We start from the raw sequence: 14,747 nt of genomic DNA, 5'->3' as shown, positions 1-14,747 counted from the left end.
CTCAGAGTCCTGTCTCATCGGTTAAATAGTTACAATAAAGCTAATTCGTAGGAGCTTGAGGGTTAAATGAAGTAAATAAAAGTGTAGTATATAAAAAACAAAACAGTGATTAAGGGTAGCTGAGCAGTTCAATAGAAACTAGGACCCACACTTCCTGTCTGACGCGAGGCCATACTTTTCCACAGCATTCTCACAAGGTCTCATAAAACCATTGAAAAAGTTTCTGATGCTGGAGTGCTCAGTGTGCTGCCTGGTAGACTGTAAATGCTTTTATTAATAACAATACCTCACATATATTCGGGGTTTTAGAATTTACAATGCGCTTTCACAAGTGGGGGAAAATAGCCACGCCAACATGTCTACTGATGACTAAGAGGCAGGAAACGGAGGAGCAGAAGTTCTGAAAGGTCTATTAGTGATGCAAATGTGAAGTCACCTGCACTGCTGAGGAGCTTAATAAACATTAAAACCAATTACAAGTTACAATTCGAGACACACTCAGGCTTCAGATCTTGGCTTTGATGAGTCCGAAAATCATAAGAACACAGCATAGGGGCTTGGGAGCAAGAATTTAAGCTACTTGAAGCTTAACAGTCTAAATCAGTGGTTCTCAACCTTCTGGCCCTTTAAATACAGTTCCTCATGTTGTGACCCAATCATAAAATTATTTTCGTTGCTACTTCATAGCTATAATGTTGCTACTGTTATGAATCATAATGTAAATATCTGATATGCAGGATGGTCTTAGGTGACCCCTGTGAAAGGGTCATCGCAACCGACAGGTAGAGAACCACTGGTCTAAATGGTTCAGATGTCCAGGAGGGCAGCTCTCTGCATATGGATGAATTTTCACATAGAAACCAGAGTACAGCAAAAATTCAGACTGCATAATGGTAGAACCCTCAGTGCGATCATAGTTCAGAGACAAAGCATATGGAACTGAGACAAACAGCAAATAAGCTCTCAGAAATCAACATTAACTGGGTGTTTCAATCTGACAAATGTGTCATACTGCATGCAAAACTTTTAAAAATAGAAACTGTTACCTTGGCTTTTCTCACAACCCTCTCAAACAGTTCTTCACGTGTGTGAGAATTTTTACATTTGGAAAATGCTCAAAAGTGAATTTTTAGAAATGGAAAAAAATGGAATGTACATTTTCAATATAGCATATTTCATTGTTTCTGTAGCCTAAGAAGATGAAAGAACATATCTTTTTCTGTTAGAAAGAAAATGGGAAAAAAGAAAAAGAAAATGGACCTCTCAAAATCTAGCTCCTTCAGAAGATGGATTTTTAAATATCAAACTCTGTCTAAAGGGAAAAATAAAAATTTCATGCAATTAGCAAATAGCTTAAATTAATACCCAAGCAGGAGCATTTGTAACACTTCATGATTTTGTTAATACCTAAGGCAATATTCCAAATCAGGGCTTTCTCTTTTTTTCTTCCTCTGCCCAAAAATCTACATTTCTAGCAATACACAAACCGACTTATATCCTTTTTGGGGCAAAATAGGGGGTTGATTCAGGTCAGAAGACTGACCAACAAACTTAAGACACTGGTAGAAATGGCCCTACTGAGCCATTACGTGGAATAGGAGGTCTATGCTAGACAAAGCTCAAAAGAGGACAGTTTGTGTCTCACAGTCCAAATCCGGTTGCTGTTATTTTGAAGCTTCTAAAGGTTAACTACATGCTGTAATACGCTATAGAAAGACACGAAGCTGAATTTTACTGCGCCAGTCAAGAGGCAGGCTTGAATCTGCTATTTAGGACTGAGAGAGACAGTACAATTTACATGTGTGAGAATGTGAGAATAATTTCACCTTCTGTTGTTTTTAAAACCACCTTGGGCCATGATTTTGAAATTAAGAAACAAGATCTGCTGGGGTTCCCATAGCAACATTAACTTATCTAACTCCCCTTGCTGTATGTAATACTTTCATTACTAGCTTGGCTAGTAAATGTACACTTTAATTATGAAAGACAACCAAGTTAAGAGTCTCCAGCAAATTTTAACTTTTACATTTACTGACATGCATGTTTAAACAAACCTGGATATTGTACTTCTGAAGACTTGCTACCAAGGCAAGTGTGTACAAAAACCTTTCTGTGGTCTTCCTTGTCCTCATCTCTGTATTCCATTCTTTAGATGACCCCTCAACCAATCTCTCCAGATACATTTATAACATGCCATGAGTAGGATAAAACAGAAACAAACCAACCTCAGATGCTCCAGTCCGGGGACTAGACCCCGATGTGTCCTCCATTCTAGTCTGTCTATAAGATGACCCTCTCCCTATCTTTTCTCCACTATTATCATCATGAATGTCCTGCACCAAATATGTTTTCTCACCATCTTGAGAGCGTACATTCAAGGACCCCCTCCCAGAACCCTGACTCTTCCCCCTTCCATCCCACAAAGATCTTTCAGAACCACTATTACTACTGTGACCATCACCATGTGACACCCTGTTTGTGACTGGGCAGCATCCCTCCCCTATTATTAAAAAAAATAATATTGTCTTGATTTTCCTTTGAGGAACTTTCCTCCATTCTATACATTCTGGTGGCACCATCAATGAAGCTGCCCTGCCCCAGCCTATTAAGAGGTAATCCATGACCTAAATTGGACCAATCACATTCTCCCAGGAAGTTGAGTCTTAAGTAAATTAAAAAAGGAAAAATAGTGGGGATTGAATTATTGCGATGGTGGTCCTTTGAAGAGACTGTCCATTTCTCCCAGATTTCTGTGACTCCTCATCAATGTCCACCAGCTGTTAAGCTCCCTACTTGAGTACTTGATCATATATTATCTTTAATCTTGATTTAGAGGCTTGCAATGTGCACGTTTTGCTTTGCCAGCTAGATAATATTGATGCTCTCTGAAAACAGGGCTGGGTCTTTATTTATTGTATTATTCCAGATAATTCAGCACAATGTAAGTACTTAGTAACAAATAATTAAAAGAAAAAGCAATCTTAGAAACTCTGTAAGTACCTAGTAACAAATGAAAGACCACTCTTAGAAATTCTATTCTATTAATGTGCAATACACAAGCTAACTTATATCCTTTTTGAGGCAAGGTGGTAAATAAATTTTTAATTGCTACAATTTAAGAATTTTCTTGGATATAAATAGTTGTCTTAAGGAGAACTTAAAATGATTTGAACACCTAATAGTCTGAAAATAATTTTAGCATGGGTCATAATTCCCCAATTTTAGAAAAGGAAAGATAAACTGAAATTCTCTTTCAGACATCAGTCTCTGAATTTAAAAAAAAAAAAATTTGGGGGGGAAAACAGACAACAAAACAATAAAAACAACACACCTTTGTCTTGGGCTTGTGATTTTCCCTGGAAACAAGGTGAGCTGCCTGTCCGCTACCAGATAACACAGGAGGGAGTTAAACTGTGTTTGACTAATATATAAATAGCGTAGGTGATTTTCTCCTCTTCTGAAAAATGGAAGGTCATGGCTTCTCAGAATCATGACTTATGACAGTAATTAAATTGCATGCTTACAAAATTCAAACAAGCTTGCTCATATTAAGTTTTGAAAACACAGGCTATGGTGCACTCTTCCAAACCACTTACACCTGCTTACAATACACCAAAGAGCTCGCCCACAATAAACAGCAGAATAGATACATTCTCTTCTTCTGTCTTTTCATAAATATAAAATTTATATAAATCTTTGAATAGTGTGGTCCTTTGGTTTGCACCTCAACATGGCACAGAGTTCAGCTATGCGAAAGGAGTGCAAATGCTGATGTGGATGGAGCTTTTTTGAGTCAAGTGTAATGGTTTCTGGAATTTGCCTTGAACCCATACTCGGTGCATTTTCACTTGTTTTTTCCTATTGACTTGTAAGCGGCGATCAATCAGATTTTGCTTCTCGTCCAACCCAGCCTTGCAGAACATACTGTGGACTTCCCCTGTGAGACAAAAATAGCAATCAAGTGTGTGACATATGACTGGGGAGGGGGAGGGGCAGTCAGAAACATGGAACATTAAATGAAATGACTGACCATCTAAATTTCATTTTTACTAACAAATACTCAATACAAAACAATGAAGGGAACGTGAAACTAAGTGGGTTTCTTCCACTTCACCCAAACACACCAAGTATAAACAGGTTGGCACAGCAAGCAGAGATGTACAACAGTATTGGTGACAGCTTTCAATATTTTGAAAGGTGCCTCCCCGTTTGAGTTTTTATTGGTTTGCAGAGATCCCAAATGACACTTTATAATACTATTCACATAAGTTTGGGGAAAGTCCTTGAGCACAGGATTCATTTTCAATACTTTTTTAAAATGAGAAAGTGACAAGAGCTAAGTAATTTTCTAGGGACTCTTAAAATCATACTCCTGCCTCTGCTGTGGCCTACCATCAAGTTTTTTCATATCTGGACAAACAGTACCTCCGAAATGGAACAGGCTATCCCTTCATTTGGGTATAAGGACGGAACAAGTGATTATTTAAAGCAGTTTCCACTGGAGAGAAAGATTAGAAGGCAAAAAGGCCATTTTCAAGCTGTTATGTAGAATAGTACAGTCACCAAAGTGTGAAGACATCCAATGTTTAATCAAGCATGAAAGCCTCATTTTTAGAGCTTCTGAATTTTCTCTCTGTAAACAATAACCAAAAATATTTTTTTACAGCTAATTATTTCTTCTTATAGATAAGTATACCTTTTGTAAAGAAATATGCCCGGGTACCATCTCCTCGAACATAAAAATTTTCAGATAAACAGTGCCCTGAAAAAAAAAAAATAATTATGAGAAGAGAAACTTGGTATTTCTTTAAAAAAAATCTTGACATGAAATATAAATGAGGCATTCTTTGAAACACATGAAAATAATCTGAGACTGAATATACTATTACCCCTTTTGAAACGAAGCTGAGTCTTATCATATCTTCCATAGTCCCGAAATAACAGCATCCCCCCAGGTTTCAGTAACTTGGACAATCGGTTTACAACACCTTGCATCCTTTGAAAACAAAGCAAGATACGGTTTGCAGAAATGTTTCATATACCAAATTTTAATTTCTTAAAGATAAAATAAGAAAAGTTCGATAAGGCCCAAGAAACTTAAACCACAAAAATAAGGGCAACAAAGACAAAAAATATTTTGTATAGAAAGGAAAAAGGACACCAACTTGCTAAATTATCAGATTCAAAAGGCCTAGAGTATCAAGAAATCACCCAAATGACCAGAGCTTGATGGATGAAGTCAAAGCTCAACTACCAAACCACAGAGATATTTTCTGATAATTACAGCAAATTAAAGTAGGTCCAAGGCAGACAGAAACGGATGTCGATCTATTTTTCTTGCAAGATAAAAAATAAGCCAGAGCAATCCCAAATTGTGCATATCTAAACAGAAATCACCTTTCCTCCAAAGTAGCTCCTTTTATCCTGGTTTCTTTATTTAGTTCAAAGGTACGACATTCACCAAAGTGTAACACCTCAGGATATCATTAACCCTTCCAGGTCTCTCTTCTTCCACTATCCTCTCCAAATTTGGTCATCAAATTCTATCTTCTACTTCTTCTTTTTTTAATGACATCTTTGATATTTTTTCTCTTTTGTTTCCCATTAGAACTCCCTTGGTACAAACTGCTACCTCTTTAGGCCTAGAAACAGAATAGCTTCCTAATCTGTTTTATTATTCTCCCTGTCAACAATTCCTGCATATTATTAATGACTTATTCTGCTTAAAATGATGGTTTTGTGAAATCATTGCTTTGCTCAATTAATTTTTCCTGTCTCTTTCCCACTACTTCCTAATCTGAAGCATCAACTCCAGCCAAACTGTACATGCTTGGCTCTGAGCAGTCCATGCCTTTCTTTGTTTATGTGGTTTCCCCTTAAAGAATTCTCTCCTTGCTCTCTCCCTATTTAAATTCTATTCACGCTGCAAGTCCTGGCTTAATACTGGGAAGCCTTTACTTTCTTTCTTTCATTATTTATTCTACGCATCTTGTTCCCCATCAAATACGACCCCTTGTTACTGTTCTTGACTTAATGCTTTTGGTAAAGTGTTCTTGGACTTATGTGTAAATATGGGTGAGAGATGGCAAAGATTTCAGATCTTATATTAATGCCCAGTGTTTGACATTGGCTGCCTACAGAGCTCTATTGAGAAGAACTCAGGGCTCATTGGGAATGATGATCAGAGTACAAAATCAGTGACAAATGTCTGCCCTGGGAGGAGAGTGGTAAATTGTAGCTGGTGTGCTAATCCATACTTTATCCACGCTACTTAAAGCTTCTGAGATATTCTTGTTTTAAAAGTGAGGGCTTGGGATCAGATAATCTGTACATTCTTTCCAATTAAGACACTGTTCAGTGGAATAATGGGGTGAAAAGCTGTGCCAGGTTATGAAGGAAGCAGATACACGAAAGGAAGTGAGAACACGAAAATAACTATGAAAACAAAAGAGAAATATAACAGAAAGAGGTGGCATGCTTAGATCAAAAGCTCTTTTAAAAAACTGGAACATAAGTACACAAAAGGGAAAAAGAAAAGTATTTTTCCTTGTTTATTTTATTACAGGTTTCTTTCCCACACTGTGCTTATATTCTTAGGCTTTGGCAATTAAATATGACTATATCTAAACCTTAAAATAACTCACTTTCAGGATATGTTTTATGTACAGAGAAAAGTCTCCTTTTGCAATTATTACTAAAGCAAGCATGAAACAAAAACGCAGAAAACCTAAGAGCCAAGTACAGCTGACTCCTGAGCAGCATGGGTTTGACTAGTGCAGGTCCATTTATACAGGGACTGTTTCCAATAAACATATTGGAAACTTTTTTGGAGATTTCCTTACTCCTGTGAAGCAATCGTATTGATTACCTTATGCTGCCATAAAGCGATTACATTGCTTCTTCCCCATTATCAATGCATGAATCATTATACCTGTAAATAAGTATGAATTTCTTTTTCACAATATCTTTTCATTTTTGATGTCTAGTGTTCGTGTTATAACATCTACAGTGTTTTGTATCGTGTAAGATAATACTGATGTAGGACCAACAGACAACCTAGCTTATAAACAGACAACATAAAAATACGGTATCAATAAAGACAGTACAGTACTGTAAATGTATTTTTCCTTTCTTATGATTTTCTTAACAATATTTTCTTTTTACCAGCTTACTTTATTGTAAGAATACAGTATATAATGCCTATAAAATCCAGAAGGTATGTTAATTGACTGTTTATGTTATTGTTAAGGTTTCTAGTCAACAGCAGGCTATTAGTAGTTAAGTTTTTAGGGAGTCAAAAGTTATATGCAGATTTTCAACTGCACAAGGGGACAGCACCCCTAATCCCTGCCTTGTTCAAGGGTCAACTGTACTTCAAAATGTAGCCACTTCCATCTGCAAATCTTTTCTTCCCAACTATCTTTTCATGTCGGGGGTTGTGGGTAAAGGCAACGGGTGGTAGCTCATTTCTTGATCACCCCGTCTTGGCTCATAATACAGTTCCAGGGCCAATGAGAGCTGCAGGCAGGAGTGGCTGGCAGTGAGATGGACAAGACGAGAGGGGAGAAAGCCCCTTTTCTTCCTTTACCCTACTTGCGCCAACTCTGCTATCCTCTGGGTGAAGGAAGAAGAGAAGGAAAAGAAGAGGTTTTTAAATATGAGTATTGCCTGCCTACTCTATGCTTGAGTCTGTGGTAAACATACTTTCTTTCATTTTAATGACAAGGACAGCTAGCTCTTCTTGTATAGCCTTCCATTTAAGCTGGGGCCCCCAGGCTCAAGGTCTAGCTGAACCACTTGCTGTTCATTTGTGCATGGATTTTCCAGGCTGGCAAGAATACTTTTCTAGAACTTCCCTGGGACTGACTCTACTACCACAATCCTAAATGACCCTAAAAATATTGTCTTGCCTTTTCATTTTCTATGACCCTCTTTCTACTCATTGACCTTATTTTTAGATCATTTCCATGTAGATAAGAAAGTGGCTACTGACGTGATACATCTGAATTCATTCTATAATAAATAAATAGAATAAACATACTATACAATAAAAGTAATCTTCCCAAGACATCTGCTTTCCCTTCTCTTTAACATTCTATTCAAATCACGAGAAAATACATCGTCTACACTGATTTCAAATAGTCCTTTTGTGGTCTTATTTGGAATTTAAACATTTCCTGTTATGGGTGTCAAATAGAAAATCTTGTTCTCTATCCACCTACTCCATCCTTTTGACTATTCTTCCTTTTAACTATGGAACAAAACATGTAGACGACATCTTTTTACTAGTACCTGAATAATGCCAATAGTCTAAACAGATTAGCAGGAAGAAATAGGTTATAAAAACTGGGAGGGGAAAAGTAGCTTAATGGAACCTGCTGTATTAAGTGCAAATGTATCTTTCATTCAGATTTATTTGGAAATCTAATTTGTTTTTCCACAAAGTAATCCAAGTGCCCATCTCTGAATGAGAAGTAACAGGACTGTAAAGGGTCCTAGTGACCTTGTAGTTGCAAAGAGAGAAGCACATAGCAACTCAGCCTCTTTGGGAAAGGGTCACACTCATCAAACAAAAAGTGGTTGATGCCAAGCCTGTCCCTGCTCCCAGAGCTTCTTCCTGGAGGAGTCTACGACCACAGTAGAAAGCCCACGTTTAAGAAACCTTATGAAGGCACAACCCCTGAAGCCACACATGTGCCTGAATATATACAAAGGGCAGAATTTTAAGAAAAGTGATCACTTTAATTGCTGATAATAGCTCTATGCTTCTCCTCTGGAGAAACGCTAGGTTTACTCTTTCAAAACATTGTGTGTGGTCCTACCCAGTTTTGCTCAGTGGATAGAGCATCAGCCCACGGACTGAAGAGTCTCAGGTTTGATTCCAGTCAAGGGCACATACCTTGGTTACAGGCTCAATCCTTAGTCCTGGTCAGGGTGTGTGCGAGAAGCAACCAATTGATGTGTCTCTCTTACATCAATGTTTCTCTTTCTCTCTCTCTCTCTCTCTCTCTCTCTCTCTCTCTCTCTCTCTCTCTCTCTCGATCAATGGAAAAATATCCTCAGGTGAGGATTAATAAAAAAAAAAAAACCCACCAACAACAAAACATCACGTGTGAACAAAAAAATTAAGTCATAAATATTTAAATAATGTCACTAGGCCAACCTTAGATTATAAAGGTCCAAGGTTAATCTGGCAGATCTTGACAATCTTGACAACCCCTAATTCCCTAGTGGCCTTCTTCTTCTTCTTTTTTTTCTCCCTAGTGGGCTTCTTTAAAACAAAATTTTTAAAGCCTCTGGACAGACCTGTGTGAAGCCAAATAGATTCACAGCCCACCTCTTCACAAATGTTCAGAAAGATGCTAAATCAAAGATGTTTGTTTCTGATCACCAAGTACAATTTCCCTCCTGGGAGTCTATTAGGCTGCTCTGAATTTGTAATTTCCTTGAAGCACTGTCACTTTTAATAGGTATGTGTCTTGCCAGAGTGTGCACCCTTCATTCTGACAGTGACAGAAAGCTCACTAATGAAGCAGTCTGACCAGTTTCTTTCTAAAAGTGTGAAGAAAGGGAAAACTGCATTTAAAAGGCTGCATATTATACATAATGTAGTTCACTAAATAAGAAATGCAAGAATTGTCATTTTTGCTTTGATAGTTCTAAAAACTGCTGCTGCTAAAGGGGCTTTCCACATGTGCTTTACCCTTTTCGCTTCACTCACCTGTCAGGATGAATGGAAGAGAGCACAAAGACGAGGAGGACGACATCCAGGATCCCATCTGGGAACGGGTAGGGCAAGCCATCGTCACAAACATCGTGAACAAAGGCACAGCACTGGGCTGCTCTGTAGGATGGGTGCGACTGTCAGGATAAAGAAACAAAAAGAAGGGGGGGAAAGTAGTTAGCAGACTTACAATATTTTTCTTAAAGTAAAAAGGTCAATGTTTTTACTTCTCCCTAGTGCCTTTCTCTATACATTTGGATGCATCTTATTTCTGATTCAGTATTTTATTTCAAAAGCAGCCATAAAAATTAAGTCTACCACTTGTAGTTGATAACAAATATTCTTTGCCATCCCTCTTTAATTTTAAAAGTGGGGTAGGGCAGTCCTATGAGTCCGTAGGCAGTGTTGCTGGAAGACTCCCCGGGACTATTTCAGAGGCACAGGGCTGCTCCTCAGCTCTCCCCCATTGCTTGTGCAGGCCTCCATGAGCTATATTAAAAAGTTTGCATTAGAGCACACACACACACACTCTCTCTCTCTCTCTCTCTCTCTCTCTCACACACACACACACACACACACACACACACACACACACACTCACACACACTCACACAATTCACCTACAGAAACAACACTACAAGGATACATACAAAAATATTAATAACACTGATTTATCCTAGGGCTCTAGGAAGTGTAATTGTAAGTGCACTTCAGGCTTTTCAATATTTTAGAAAATGTCTACAATGAATAATTATTACTCCTATTATCGGAAATTAGGTTCCGTGTGTTTACTATACATTTTTGTTTGTAGAATTTCCTTTCCTTTTCCATTTCCTAACAGTGCCTCTTCTTGCTAAGGATACGTTCACTAGCATTTGGGGGCTGGTCAAATAAGCCCAGGTTCCCCACTGTTTTCCTTACCTCCTAGGATGTTTTAGATTTGCATTATATGCCTGCACAAGCAAACAAGCCCCTCCCCCCATTTTTTTTTTTAATTTAATGAATGCCTACTATGTGCCAGACTGTGTGTAAGGCTTTAGAGACATGAACAAGACCACCTTGTAGGAGCTGTTGGCCTTTCTAGGTGTACCAGTCCCTTCAACTCTACGTTAAATTCAAAACAACTTTTATTGTTTTAGGGTCCTAACTTAGGCATCTGTTGATGGTATGAGTCCCAGAAATAGTAAAAGCTCAGTTAAAAATGGCCACAGATGACATCTGATGCAGAAACATTCCCTCCCCTGGCCCAAATCACTTCCACAGCAAATAAGTCAGGTTCTTACTACTATCTGGCTCTCCTTACAGAAAATCCAAGGCATACCTTTACTAGCTCCACAGCTCCAGAGGCGAAATCACAACAATAAAGAAAGGATTCTGGAGCATTCCTGTGAAAATGAAAGAAGTACTTAAATCTAGAATCCGGATATGCTCAGAAGAAAAAAACTAGGTCTGAACTAATTAATAAGTACTTCCTCAATAGAATTTTGGATGATACTTGGCTTGTCATTTCGTTTTTGTAGATACTGTTCTCAATAGTGGTTTGTGGGTGGCCCTCCTGTTGCCTCTGAACCAACATTGTCTCAAACACTTATTAATGACAGGGTTCATTTCATATTCCTGTCCTGGTTTTAAGGCTATTACGAAGGCCTACCTCCCCTCAAACCACACTCTCACATGGAAAACCTCCAAAGTCATCCACCAGCATTGCTTCAGCCTCCTCCTGCCCCTCACAGGCACTCTTTCTTCTCAGCCTGTGGGAAGCCGCCCATTGTCTTCACTAGCAGAGAGGTGTGGACAAGGAACCTGGAAGGCTGGTGACCTTTGAGCCCTGGCAAAGGTCAGGGCTATGCACCCACTGTTTAGTCGAGACAATGGTAGCTGAACAACTTCCCCACCAGATAGTCATGTAAATCCTTACTGATAAGATAGTCTGGTCTGTTGCTGGAACTTGCCTGCCTAAGGGCTATAGGTGTATCCCAAACTGAATATGAGGATGGCAAGGCCTGAGCACAGGGGAGCCCATCCTCTTGGGATGGGCTCTTGCCTGGCCCCCAATTTCCAAATTATTTCTTGTCTCGTCTCTTTCATTTGCGTGCAGCCCCTCTTCCAGATTCTGAACCCTGAACCACGTGGGACGTGGGGGAACATTCACATCAGCCCCTAGCAGCACAGTCTATAGCAGTGGTTCTCAACCTTCCTAATGCCGCGACCCTTTAATACAGTTCCTCATGTTGTGGTGACTCCCAACCATAAAATTATTTTCGTTGCTACTTCATAACTGTAATTTTGCTACTGTAAACAATATGTAATTATTTATGTGTTTTCCGATGGTCTTAGGTGATTCCTGTGAAAGGGTCGTTCTGAAAGGGCGAGGGCTATGCCCTCCATATTGCCCCGTATCCTCCATGTTGGGGCAGCAGCCATGTGCTCAGGAAAGTACCTTCTTCCGGGAAGCCCAAGCCTCTGCTAACCACGCCCAGGATTTCTTTAAACTAACCAATGACAATCAAGGGACCTGCGTGCCATAGATATGACCACATCCTGTGTAACAAGACCCGACTTGCACCTGGCCAATCGGCAGGGCCCACAGTCATCTCTCCTCCCCCCTCACTCCACCCCCCTATAAAACTCCATTTTTTCCCATGGGCGGGCACTCTCGTCTCACCGTGTCGGTGGAGGCTGAGAGCCAAACCCCGGGTTTGATAATAAAGGACTCTTTGCTTTTGCATTGGACTTGGCTGGCTCCCTGGTATGGTCTAATGGGAATCTTGAAATCTGGGCATAACAGTTCGACCCCCAAAGGGGTCACGACCCCCAGGTTGAGAACCGCTGGTCTATAGCTACTATTAGCTTAGGCAACTTCTACCCTTCAACCCAGACACAGGCCCCTGTGTCCCTTCAGTGGTGCTTCATTCCCCTTCCTGTGTGTACAACTCATTTGGCTCATGGGCCTCTGATGCTGTGAAGGGGCGGAACACACACACACACACACACACACACACACACACACAGCTTGTAAATACAATTTCTAAAGACTAAAACACTACTATATTAATTCTTAGTTATCTTTTCAAGTTATTGTCAAACTTTTATTGAGACTCATATATGTACCAAGCATTAGAGTACAAAGTAGTAATGAAGTTGTGTAAGAAGAGTATGGATTTTAGAATCAAACAGGCCTGTGTTTAAATCCTGGATTTGCCACTTATTAACTTGCGAATTTGATTTAATTTCTTCAAGACTCAGTTGGTTTATTTACAAAATGTAAATAAAGCACATAAATTTAGCTCTTTTTTTTTTTTTTTTCTGGGGTGTGGTGTGGTGGAGAGGTTGACACATGAAAATTTTGACTAATTTTAATTGGCCTCCACTGAACTCAGACAAGTTCTATTTGGCCTTTATCTGAAATTCATTTAACAATGGCTGGACCATGGTTGTTAATGGGCAGCTGTATACTTTGAATTCTGTGGGCCAGTATCCTTCCTTATCATCTCTCATATGCTAGGATCAAATAATCCTTGCATCATGTTACTTAGTCCGTGTCTGAATCACAGAAAGGGATCAGTATGCCATTAAATTTTAATTATCATAATGGTCCTGGCTGTTGTGGATTTTATAGTCTATGTGGGGACATAACTGGTTTTATACAACTACTAAAGGGGTGTTGCCAGGGCAGGCTTCTGGAGGTTTAAGTCTTAGGAGTTTTTGTTGTTGTTAATCCTCACCCTAGGATATTTTTTTCCATTGCTTTTTAGAGAGGGAGGGAGGGAGGGAGGGAGGGAGGGAGGGAGGGAGGGAGATACACACATCAATGTGAGAGAAACTCATCGATTAGTTGCCTCCGTGTGCACCCTGACTCGGGCTGGGGATTGAACCTGCAACCCTTTGGTGTGCTGGCGACGCTCTAACCACTGATCAATGCCGGCCAGGGCAGTCTTAAACATTTTGAAGGAGGGGATAGCATTGCTAAGTGGGGAGAAGGGGAAACAGTACAAGGGTTTAGAGGTGGGAGTCACACACCAGGGATAAGAAGCAGAATTGATCCCAACAGCCCAAACTGGTATGAGATAGGATATTCAGGTGGGTCTTGAAGCACATAATTAGAACTTTTAAAAAATATATATTTTTGTTGATTTCAGAGAGGAAAGGAGAGAAAGAGAGATAGAAACATCAATGATGAGTGAGAATCATTGATTGGCTGCCTCCTGCACGTCCCCCACTGGGGATCGAGCCCACAACCCAGGCATGTGCCCTTGACCGGAATTGAACCTGGGACCCTTCAGTCCACAGGCCAACAAGAACTTCTAATTTGATTCAGGAAGCATTTTAAGCAAAGAGGACTTTTAAATAAATATGGACTCTAAACACAAATATGCATTTAGCAAAATATCACCCAGGCTCAGATTATATTCTTTTTTTCTCAATATATATATATTTTTAAAATATATTTTATTGATTTTTTACAGAGAGGAAGGGAGAGGGATAGAGAGTTAGAAGCATCGATGAGAGAGAAACATCAATCAGCTGCCTCCTGCACACCCCCCACTGGGGATGTGGCCGCAACGAAGGTACATGCCCTTGACCGGAATCGAACCTGGGACCCTTCATTCCGCAGGCTGACGCTCTATCCACTGAGCCAAACCAGTAAGGGCATTTTCTTAATATATTGTTATTGATTTCAGAGAGGAAGGGAGAGGGAGAGAGATAGAAATATCAATGATATTTCTAGTGGGATTGAGCCCAGAACCCGGGCATGTGCCCTGACTAGGACTTAAATTGTGACCTCCTGGATCATATGTCAACGCTCAACCACTGAGCCACGCCAGCCAGGCTCAAATTATATTCCTAAATGCTACCCACTGATGAACACTATAGTCATGCATAGTCAGTCATTTGTTTTGTGGCACTAGGGATTGACACTTGGTTTAAGATCTGTCCAAATAAGTTCAAGTTGGATGAATAGAATTTGGTTATGAAAAGTTAACTGGTACTAAATCATCTCTCAGTAACTGTTTTCTCATCT

At 39.6% G+C, this 14,747-nt stretch overlaps 1 protein-coding gene across 2 annotated transcripts in view; it reads right to left on the bottom strand.

The window, feature by feature from the left end:
• Window positions 1-259: 259 nt before the first annotated feature.
• METTL8 (methyltransferase 8, tRNA N3-cytidine) overlaps window positions 260-14,747 on the bottom strand; it is a 77,808-nt gene continuing 63,320 nt past the window's right edge. For both annotated transcript variants that reach the window (XM_070422774.1, XM_070422773.1), the window contains 5 exons: window positions 11,046-11,109; window positions 9,722-9,861; window positions 4,890-4,996; window positions 4,697-4,762; window positions 260-3,937 (listed from right to left, as the gene is read on the bottom strand). In XM_070422774.1, the coding sequence (XP_070278875.1) occupies window positions 3,747-3,937; window positions 4,697-4,762; window positions 4,890-4,996; window positions 9,722-9,861; window positions 11,046-11,109 (568 nt within the window). In that variant the 3' untranslated portion in view covers window positions 260-3,746. The remainder of the gene's footprint in view (window positions 3,938-4,696; window positions 4,763-4,889; window positions 4,997-9,721; window positions 9,862-11,045; window positions 11,110-14,747) is intronic.

The sequence above is a fragment of the Myotis yumanensis genome, unplaced genomic scaffold (genome assembly GCF_028538775.1).
Source record: "Myotis yumanensis isolate MYYU_CA2020_CCGP unplaced genomic scaffold, mMyoYum1.0.hap1 SCAF_8, whole genome shotgun sequence".
In the NCBI taxonomy this organism is placed as follows: Eukaryota; Metazoa; Chordata; class Mammalia; order Chiroptera; family Vespertilionidae; genus Myotis; species Myotis yumanensis.
This window is presented reverse-complemented; position numbering and strand designations above follow the sequence as displayed.